We start from the raw sequence: 11,234 nt of genomic DNA on the forward strand, positions 1-11,234 counted from the left end.
TGTCAGTGATTCCTTAATACAAATTAAATGTATCTATCATCAAATTAACTTGAGTAGTAAATTTAAAATAAAATAAATTCAAATTCAAATTATGTCTTTCAACATTTTGTTTTAAAAATAAGTGAATCGATATATATATATATATATATATATATATATATATATATATATATATATATATATATATATATATATATACACACACACACATCGAGCATCATCTTTATCTCATTCTTCTTCAACGAATGAGGAATTAAAAGTAGGAATTGTTAATTTATTATCTTTAGTGTAATTTTAGTTGAATAATTATAACGTAATAAGGAAATGGAGGAAAATGATATAAAATTAGTAACGGTTATTGAATTTTAAAAGGAAAAAGAAAAGAGTGGACCAAAATGGTGAGTGACAAGCATTGACATTGAAGCAGTACTAGTAGAAGTACTGACCGACTAACCAGGAGTGAACAGACATCAATTTGCAAAGGGTAAAGGGGAAAGAGAGATGGAGCGGAAATGGAGCAGTGAATCTGGGAATGTGATGTCGTCGCCATCACACTCACGTAATGGCCATTCTCGTTCTTCCTCCCTCACCCTCACTGCAACTGGAATTTCAACCGTCAAAAGGACTCAGAATGTTGCTGCCAAAGCCGCTGCTCAGCGCCTCGCTCAGGTCATGGCTTCTCAGACTGCCGACGACGATGAAGACGACGACGACGGCGAAGATCTAGGTTTTCGCTACACTGCTCCCCCGCCTCTATCTCTCTCCAGGAACTCTGCTAAGTCCACTGCCGCTCTCAGATCGCCATCTCCTGCCGCGGTCCGATTCTTCCCATTCCACTCCACATTTATCCCATCCATCATTAACTGACTTCCTTTCCTTATTCACCTCGTAACTTAATCAGGTACCTCGAAACCTCCCGGAAGAATCAATGTATCTTCGCGCACCAGCACCAGCACCAGCACCAGCACCAGCACCAACTCCACCTGCTACTAACAGACCACCGCTAAGCCTCAAGACTCCAGCTCCTGTTCCTTCCTTAGACCCTCCCATCCTTAGTAGTAAGCCCAAAGATAAAAGGTAAATTCTCATTCCCTTCGCATTTCTTCCCGTTTACGTCATATCTTATTCTATAACTAATAGATTCATACAATGCGTACTCCTTTCCACATTGTTTTTTCATACTGCCGCTTCCTTTTATGTGAGTGTGTATGTGTATAATAATGCCTGCCTGTCCACTCCCTAAACTACAATTACAATTCGGGATTCCATTAAATTTACAGGTTTCCGTTTGATACTGGATTCGTTCTACCAAAAGATTCAGGACATCAGCGTGAGGCTTCTGTACTTCGCGATGAGGTTAATTACCTCTCTTTCCAATTTTTTTTTTCGTGTTTCTAACTTTCAATGAAACAGAATTCAACGTGTTAATTTCTGAGGCCCACGCCCTTCTAAATTCACTTAAACAAATCTCTGCTCTACCTGCAGGTTGATATGCTGCAGGAAGAGAATGAAATTATTCTAGACAAGGTACTACGGTCGACTTTGTTTTGAACTCACATCATTCGTAAGTATTCAAGCGTTTCTACCATGCAGCTTAGACTCGAGGAAGAGAGATGCAAGGAATCAGAGGCCAGAATTAGGGAGCTTGAGAAGCAGGTGCTGGCTTTTTTTAATTTTTGGTATACAGTACTCTAGTTTCCACACTTGATAATGGCCTTCTGAGTTGTTGTCTCCTTGTTCTTGGTTGATACATTAAGAGTCCCTAATTCATACTTGCTTATTACACTGCTTCTGATTAAGAATTCCCTGTTGCTTTTGATTTCAGATTCTGTTTATTGTTTAGCATAAATCACCATTTTTACCACGCTGGATTGGGTTGTATTTGTGCACCTAGTTGGTTATTGTAATCTACTAAGCTTTACTGGAAGAATGTGACCTTAGGCCCAGTAGTAACTACCTTTAGTCCATGTTTTAAGAGTTTCTCTCTAGTTAATTGAACTTTCCTTTTTAGTTTTGAAATTTTATTACTTGGCTTAGATATTTATGTTTATACATGAGCGTATGTGTCAACGAGATTTCTTTCATGTGCAGTTTATAATTTTTCATCTGACTTTGTAGGTTGCTTCCCTCGGAGAAGGTGTATCTTTGGAAGCCAAACTCTTGAGCAGGTGTGTGAGTTAAAGTTAAAACTGTTGCAAATGGGTTTTCATTCGCTTAGTACGGTGTATGACATTCCCTTATTACTGAATTGCAGAAAGGAAGCAGCATTGCGTCAAAGAGAGGTAGTGTGGTGGTAATAAATTGAACTCTTGAGTTGCATGTTGTACAAACTCTGAACATAGTTGATTTATACCATCAAGGGGAATCAAGATATTGTTTAGCAAAATAGTTTGGTATTCGATTTCTTGCTTAATCCCCTTGTGAAGAATTCTTTCAGCAAAGCTTTTTATTTCACAGGCTGCACTTAAGAATGCCAAAGGCTCAAAGGATGGAGTTGATAAGGAAATCACATCTCTACAGGCTGAAATTGAGGTGAATATGCCACTTTTTTAACATTCTCAACACAGGCTGCTATATGTGTTTAATTTTTTTCTTCTGAAACAGAATGCAAAAGTTGAGACTGAGGCTGCAGTGAGACAACTTAATGGAGCTGAATCTGAAGTAAAAGCTCTTCGATCAATGACTCAAAGAATGATATTAACTCAGAAAGAAATGGTACATATTTCCACGGTAGTAGGAGTTCATTGGTATTTGTGAATTACTTAGAAAACTTGTTATATATAATTACTTTCTTGTCAGGAAGAAGTTGTTCTAAAGAGGTGTTGGCTTGCTCGTTATTGGGGTTTAGCTGCGAAATATGGTACGCTACTGTCTGTTTTAACTTTTCTTTTCTTTTGGGAGAAGCATTATTGTATTTCTTGTGGACATGACTATTGAGTCATTTTATTATCAATTTGTTCTATATGTCAATCACTTTTGACAGAACCTGAATAAGCTTTCACAGCTCTTTATTATAGTTCTTTCAGAATTTATGCATGTTAGTATTATCATTAATCAATAGAGTGATGTTAAGTTAACACATTGGTATGTAGCTACAAAATAAACCAAGCTATATCGTCCTTTTTTCGCTTTTCTTCTGGTGAGAGGCAAAAACATCTCAACTGCACTGGAATACATTACTGAAGCTTTTAATGAGTTTTATAATTTTTGTATGATTGCATGCATATAGAACTATACTTTGTCTATATATCAAGTTTGAATTCAGCTGATCTAGATAAGTGAGTAATTCCATGTAGTGTAACTTCTTCCATGGTTATAGGCATCTGTGCAGATGTTGCAGTTTCGAAGTATGAACTTTGGTCATCCTTAGCCCCTCTTCCATTTGAGGTCGTTGTTTCTGCTGGACAAAAGGCAAAGGAGGAATGCTGGGAAAAAGGCATGAAATAAAGATTTGGACTGTACAGTTCATATTAGTTTGCTGCATAGTAGGGCAAATCTATGCTCTATGTTATATATTTTCTTTACAGTGATGATTTTCATTACGTGAATTCCAGAGATGATTGTTATGATTTTAAACAGGTGATGATGATGCAATCGAGAAGAGGAGCAAACTTGTTCCTGACTTAAATGATCTTACTGGCGAAGGAAATATCGAAAGTATGCTTTCTGTTGAAATGGGATTGAAAGAGCTTGCTTCTTTAAAGGTTTTCAGAAATATTTTACATGACTTAAATATATTGTTATGGGAAATTCAGTCATCTTAGTAATTTTTGTTACCTTTCTCTATAAGGTTGAGGATGCAATTGTGCAAGCATTAGCTCAACAGCGGCGTCCAAATTCTGCTCGACAATTAGTATCAGGTATGTATTGTTACTGCTATCACTATTCTTGTTATCTTGTGCTTACATAACTCTTGAATGATAGATTGAAGAGAAGCATTTTAAAAACCACTAAACACATTTTGCTGAAAGATTAACACAAGTTAGCTCTTGAATATCATTAGATTGACATATTTTGTATCATCAGTAGATCGAACACTCTTAATAAACTTTCCATATTGATTTTAAAAAGAGGGAGGAAATAGACAAATATTCAACAAACCTTATATTTATTCTTCAAAAGACAACCATGTCACACAAGTACAGTCATCAATTGATCTCACACACCACATAGCCCCGTGTGTAGAGTCATTAATAGGTCACCACACATAAGAATGCACAAGTTCAAAAGTGCATGACTTTTATTGCGACCAGGAGGAAATGTTGCATTATGGTGTTTTGAAAATTGACAAATATCATAGTGAAAAGACTTATCCGATTTTTTTGAAATGGAGAAATAAGGACTTAGCATGGTGAAGCTTCAGAGTTTGCTTGTTGACTAGAAGACAACACCATTTTCCAAGTACACCATCAATCTTCATACGCTAAAAGAAGTAGCACCTACTCTGCTCTCTAGCAGGTCCAATCTTCTTTCCCCCAAGAAGGTCCTAGAAGACACAATGAAAACGGAAAATGGTCAATACACAATTGAAATTTTGTGTGAGCCAATGTATATGGATAAGATTGCTAGTCAATTCGGGAACATGCAAAACTTTGTGCAAGAATTGGGATGACTAGAGTTTCAGAAAATCATAAGAACCATAAAGAAATCAGGAATACTATTTGGGAAAATATTGATCTGCTGCTAACTTAAGACCATTCTTGTTAAGTAGCCAGTAAAAGCTTTATATTTACAGCACAACATCAATAAGAAACTGTAACATCTAATTATATAGTAATTATTGAAATATAACATTTAATTAAAGACTATGACAGCCTAACAGAAAGATTTGTGTTGTGCAATTGTAATTTCTAACTAAAAATAATTATCACAACATAAAGGGTATGAAATTTCGCAATTTGCCAAAAAGTAGCTAATGTTTAGCCATAGTGTTGGTTAAGATATCAACCTCTTTAAGAGCTGCATAAATATACGGAAGAGGGGTAACTTGGCTAGCTAAGGCTTCTCTTATATAATGACAATCTATTTCTATATATTTGGTGCATTTATGAAACATGAGATTTGTTGCAACTTGAGTGGAACTTGTATTATCAACATAAAGAATAGGATCAGATAGAAAAAAAGCCAAACCTGCAGTAAAAGATTATGCGACCACATTCTCAGATCATGTAGATGACATAGCAAAATATCTAGGTTCAGTCGAAGATTTGTATTTTGTTTCTTACATTCCCATGAAGTATGCATCTCCCAAAAAAAATGCACCACCATGCAGTAGAATTTGGCAACCAACCCAATCAACACCATTGTAAGCCTAGGTTGTAAAGATTTCCTCTAAGGAAAAAATCCCGCACATCATGGTGAGGAGTAGGCTATTCAAGGAAGAGTGGTTACAAAAGTTGGGGCTAGGATAAAAGAAAAGAATTCAAGAAGAAAATAATGAATACGAAATAAGGATAACCAAAAGAAAGATTAAGGAGCTTGTGGAGTTGCTAATAAAATCCAGTTACATAATTAGATTAGAGAATCGATTGTTCTTGGGTGGAAATTTGGTGACTTGGAGAAGTAAGAAACAAATGTTGTTGCAAGGTCTACTGCAGGGGCTGAATTCCTAGCTATTAGAATTTGGATGATCTTAACTCTTATGCCACTCTTTATTTCCAAGTTGAACATCAATACGAGTAAGAGAAAAAATAAAGGCAAAGAAGGAGAACATGTAGACGAAGATATTGAATAGGAAATAGTCATCCAATTTTAGGGCCCTTCATAATTTTTTTCCTGGATACTTGATCCTGCATAACACAACTAGAAGAAGAAAACTGGGCATTGCAATTATAATCAACCAATTTCCCAATAGAAATAGGGCTTGTGGAAAGATCAGGAGGCACAAAAACTTTAGTTAAAGAAGAAATCTCGCTGGCAGCATTGATAGGCAGGTAATTGCCATCAGCTGTATGAATTTTTTGAATTCCATCGTATTTCCAATCATTGGAAAAAAGGTTGTTATGTTGGCCATAAGGTTTGAAGCTTTTGGAATCAAAATATCTTGGTTGAGAAAATTGGGCAAATTTCAAGATCTAAATTCACATTTTAAGATGGTATTAGAATCCTTCCTTAATCCGTTAAAAAATGGTCATCCACCATGCTATTCATGTACCATAGAGCTGGGCATGACGGGGTGTATTGGGAAAAACCCAAGTTCCACGTTGGATAGAGATAGGACCAAAATACAATATATACGTGGGGGAAACCCACACTTTGTAAATTTTGTAGGATTAAATTGGGTCTAAACCCATGTTCTAAGAAAGAATAAGAACTAAGAGTCCCCAAGCACAAAAAGCCAGAGAGCATCATGTTCTGTACCATTTCAGGGTGAGGGTGTTTGGGTTTAGTGAAGGTATAGAAATTGGCAAGAAAGTAGTACTAGAGACACCCATTGTAAGCAACCCTTGTTTATTTCCAGGTAGTGTGGGGCACAGACAGAAATAATGTGTTCTAGCGGTAACCGTTACCAGTTTATGTCTCAGTCATTAGTCAAGGGAATTCTCGTTGTTGATGTTCTCTTAGTTCTCACTTCTTGAGAGCTTATGGGTATTGGAGTATAGTTTTGCTCCTGTTATAAATAAACCTTTCTTTTCTGTCAAGTTTTGACTACCGTCCTCTGTAACTAATTTTGTTACAGATTGTTAGGATCAGATGCATTCTGTCCGAGTCTCTCTAGAATATATAGCTAATTTCATCATTCTTGTACTTTGGCTTTTTTTTCCCCTATAATACAATGCAGTTTCTTTTTATTCTATTTATAAACATTAAATCTGTCATATTAAAATCCGGCATTCTTATGTACTAATAACATTCTGTACATTTTTTACCATTGCCAGATATTAAATCACCGGGGGACCCTAAGTTCATGGAAGCCTTTGGTAAGTTTTCTCCCCCCTACTATTAGCTGAAATAGCTACGCATTGCCCCTTTTGTGCAAAAATGCAAATGACAAGTTAAAGCCATGCTAAATATCTTAGTTTTTATGTAGAATTAAGTCCAGAGGAGTCTGAAGATGTTCTTTTCAAGGAGGTATTCTGTTCTCTTATGAACTATTTATGCTCTTTATCACATTATCAGCTTCTTGAAATGTTTGTATATTACACTGTATTTTATTTCTTCGCTATGAGAAGGCATCCTTTTCTAGATTCTAGATTACACCATTCTTTGATTTTAATTTTTGTAGCATGTACTTTTTAATTATTCACCTCCTCATAATGTTAGTGGCTTGCATCTAGTTTGGATCTGTAAGCAGTGAAGATGACATTTACTCTCACGGTTCTCTGTTTTACTAGAAATGTGTGCTTTGTATTAGTGAAACATGCTGCCTTCTATGTGAATTTACTCTTCGTGGACAGGCTTGGCTGACATATTTTTGGAGAAGAGCCAAGGTTCATGGTATAGAGGAGGACAGAGCCAAAGAACGTCTTCAGTTTTGGATTGGTCGGAGTGGGCATTCACCTACATCACATGATGCTGTTGATGGTAGCGTTTAGAATTTTTGTTTTAATTAATTACTATGTAGTGCACGTGGATGTTTCAATCTAGTATTTTACTATTTGGTTTCTGAAGGGGAAAAAGTTCATGCACATTGAAAATTATCACTGTTAGAAATAGCAAAAGAGCAATTTAACATGGCCTAACAGCTCTTGCCTTCATCAACGGGAATATCTTAAAAGTATTTATTATCTCAAGTAAGATTGCAAGTTTTGTGGATTAACTTCAGAGTACCCTTCTCATTACAAGACCCAATCTTCGGGTTGGGTGATATCTTCTTTCTTTACATGACCCTTTATAGAAAAGGACCATGACTTCGTTCATTAACGACACTAGTGAGTTTTACTTATCCAACTAACTTACCCCTCCTTATGGTAGTGAAGTTCTCCAAGAGTTAAGGACATTCCAATAGCTTTTGCAATGTACCTCTAAATTTCCACTCACTTTACATTAGTTTGGAAATTTGAATTGTTCTCCTATAGTTTCGTTGAAAATTGTCCTGTTATTGTCACCGGTAAAATATTTCTTGAGTCAATGCCTTGCTACTAATCACGTGGTACATGTTCAATTACACTCATTACATGCAACAAGTCTCAGCTGGTAGGCCTAGAGTCTAGATTGGTTAATGACAAGGTAGGGGGAGAGTCTTCTTTGTTTACGTGTTTATAATGGAGCGTGCTTATTTCGGACACATCAAAATGCTTCATTGTGCTTGAAATTTTGATGTATTGCAGTTCCAATTGTCTTCTGTTTTTTATACCATGAACCGAAAACATAGCTAACTGTTCCTTTCTCGTGCCTTCTGTTTTTTATACCCAATTATTTTTCGAGCCTTTTCTCCTATTGTGTCAGTCTCCACGTAAGCACATAATAAATATGCTTTAATTTTTCCTCCATTGACAATGTTGGCTAAGGGATCAATACTTGCTTAGTATTATTGAGAAAATTAGCTCTCTATTACTTACGTGGATTTTTCAAATTCCAGTTGAGCAAGGACTTTCGGAGCTGAGGAAACTGGGGATTGAACATCGACTATGGGAAGCATCCAGAAAGGAGGTTGATCAAGAATTAACTATTGCACGAAAGTGGACTTAACTGTAAATGTGTGCTTAATTTGCTTGAGAGATTTGCTGATTTATGCATATGAATTGTGAATTTTAATCTTCTGGAGAGTGCACCTTCCACTGTGTTTAAATGAGTTTATTCTTTCTGTTAGCTCCAGGTATAGTGACTGTTATTGTGACTGATTGAATTTAGGAACGGATGAAGTAATCGCTCTCCTTTTCCACTTTTGATGGCATAATTAGCAGTGATAACCTGTCAGAATAATAATCAAAGAAAACCTCATCTATAGATGAAGGGTATTAGAAAATAATACGACAGAAAGGTAAGAAAGATGTAAACATGAAACTAATATTATATCTTATTTCACTTGCTAAAATCAAGAGTACAGGGCTTAAAAGCCGACAGTTCACGTAACAAACCAAGAAAAGAGCATCAAGTGAATGCTTTACATATCATATCTCCTCCACTGCCACCACTTGCCCCCACCCCTTCTGCACAAGCTTTTCTATCTATAAGAGCTTCCAGATGTTTCTCCTCAGACATACAAATTAGTATAAGAAAAGCTTGGTTGGTTAATGGTTGGGTAATAAACCATTTTTCCTTTTTCTCCACCTTCCATTCCTTTTCTTAACCTATTATAGAAGCATACATCGACGCTGGGGATTTCATTTTAGTTTATCAAAACTAGTTTTAATTCCGTGCGTAGCGGGTTGATGTTTGTTTATATCTTTATTAAAAAGGATTTAGAAATTGTGAAAAATAAATAATTATTTATAAATTTATAATTAAGTTTTAAATATAATCAACATGAAAAATGATTTTTAGCTTTAGAATGTCAATATTTATTTAAAAATATAAATAATAGACTTTGTAAAAATACATATACACGTACAAAAATATAAAGAAGATTATCTAATTATATAAAAGATATACATAAACATATAACCATGTAGAGTAGATTTGTTAAGAATATAAATCATTGTATGAATAAACTGATTTAATGTGTATTGTTAGACTTATATAATTAATGCATTGATAAAGTCGTTTAATGTGTTGTTAGAATTGTCTAATCAATATCACTTGTTTATTATGTATTGCTAAACTCGTCTAATCAATACATAGACAAATTTGTCTAATATATATTGTAAGACTCGAATAATCATAGAATGAGAAGGGTCGTCTACTTTGTATTAATAGACTTGTCAAATAAGTACATGAATAAAGTTTCTTAATGTATGTTGTTATATTTATCTAATTGGGGTGTTGTTATGTGTTATGAATTTAGTAGAAGCGAGGGTACACTAGAAATATTTGTTCTGGCAGACGAGTTGTAAAATTTATAATTTCACAGGGGTGTGTCAGTAGAAAAATAATTAAATGATTTAATTGTGAAAATTTATTTATTTAATTATTTGTGAATTTTAATTAATTGTTGGGTAATGAATTTGGTTGACTTATAAAGGTTATTGTGAAATATGTATGGTTGTGATGGTATGAATGTAGGAGCAAGTGTTTTATTATTTCCTTGGAATTTTGTCGAACGAATGATGTTCGTATTGCGATACAATAGATTATTAGGTCTTTGTGGAGATAGAGATTGAGTGTCACCCTACCTTGCGCACAAGGAATGAGAGGGTTGGATGTCTCGTCCAATGACTTTGACTTGTGTTGAGTATAGTGCTTGGTGGGTACGTCTAACTGAAGTTTTTACTCATAAGTCCTTGAAGATAAGTCTGAAGTTGCGATAAAAGACAGCTTGAATCGCCCTGTTTTGGTAAACAGGTTTGGTATGACAAAATTCAAAGAAACAACATAGGCTTGTATATATACTCTGACTCATGTAATATTTTTTTTATATAATTCTCTCATTAGTGTGTGGACAATTCCGTCTAATATATATTGTTAGACTTATGTAGATTTTTTGCTATATTAGTCTTATTAGTGTATGGATAAACTCGTTTAACGTGTATTGTCAAACTCGTTTAATATATATTGTTAGACTTGTCTAATTGGTACATGGACATACTTGTATTGCTAGACTCTTTTAATAAATGTATATTCATACTTCTGTAATGAGTATCTTAAAAATACATAGTAAAATCTCTAAAAATATAAAGGATATGTATAAATATGTGCAGTAGAGTCGCTAAAAATATAAAGTAGTGTATGAATAATCTGGTGTAATGTGTAATGTTAAACTCGTGTAATGTGTTGTTAGACTCGTCTAATCAATATATAGACACACTTGTCTAATGTTTAAGCATAGAATGGATAAAGTCATCTAATGTGTATTAATAAACTTGTATAATATTTGTATAAATAGACTTATCTAATGTATATTGTTAGAGTCGTCTAATTCTTGTATAGATAAAACTAAGAATGAAAATATATCATAGAAATACATTTTTATTTTTAGGACAAATAAGTTTAAAATTAAAATAAAAAGATAAATGACTAAAATAAATTTTTGGTATATTGGTTTAAAAACAAGTAAAATGGATAAAATAGTGAAATAATTTTGGAGAAATTTTTTATATGACATGGTAAACAAATTATATATATATATATATATATATATATAAAGAATTAATACTTTATATACTTTTATTCTTTAGTTATTTATTAAATGATGA

The 11,234-nt window shown here is 34.3% G+C and overlaps 1 protein-coding gene across 1 annotated transcript; it reads left to right on the forward strand.

Annotated features, from left to right (window-relative positions):
• The first annotated feature begins 388 nt into the window (after positions 1–388).
• On the forward strand, positions 389–8,751 carry LOC124840286 (coiled-coil domain-containing protein SCD2). Its single transcript, XM_047316320.2, has 17 exons — positions 389–816; positions 902–1,077; positions 1,281–1,356; positions 1,486–1,527; positions 1,594–1,656; positions 2,119–2,168; positions 2,255–2,282; positions 2,458–2,532; positions 2,605–2,715; positions 2,800–2,860; positions 3,320–3,436; positions 3,580–3,704; positions 3,791–3,860; positions 6,879–6,920; positions 7,031–7,071; positions 7,398–7,524; positions 8,522–8,751. Exons 1-17 carry the CDS (start codon positions 502–504, stop codon positions 8,629–8,631), a joined length of 1,629 nt encoding a protein of 542 aa, XP_047172276.1. The 5' UTR covers positions 389–501; the 3' UTR covers positions 8,632–8,751.
• The last annotated feature ends 2,483 nt before the right edge of the window (positions 8,752–11,234 follow it).

This window comes from Vigna umbellata, chromosome 8, assembly GCF_029865625.1.
Source record: "Vigna umbellata cultivar VRB3 chromosome 8, Vumbellata_1.0, whole genome shotgun sequence".
NCBI classification, from domain to species: domain Eukaryota; kingdom Viridiplantae; phylum Streptophyta; class Magnoliopsida; order Fabales; family Fabaceae; genus Vigna; species Vigna umbellata.

Bases quoted from the DNA above. Each gene is read 5' to 3' on its own strand.
- LOC124840286 (XM_047316320.2), top strand. From the start codon at position 502: ATGGAGCGGAAATGGAGCAGTGAATCTGGGAATGTGATGTCGTCGCCA. The intron at 817-901 runs GTCCGATTCTTC...TAACTTAATCAG, and splicing joins GATCGCCATCTCCTGCCGCG to GTACCTCGAAACCTCCCGGA. The intron at 2,861-3,319 runs GTACGCTACTGT...CCATGGTTATAG, and splicing joins GGGTTTAGCTGCGAAATATG to GCATCTGTGCAGATGTTGCA.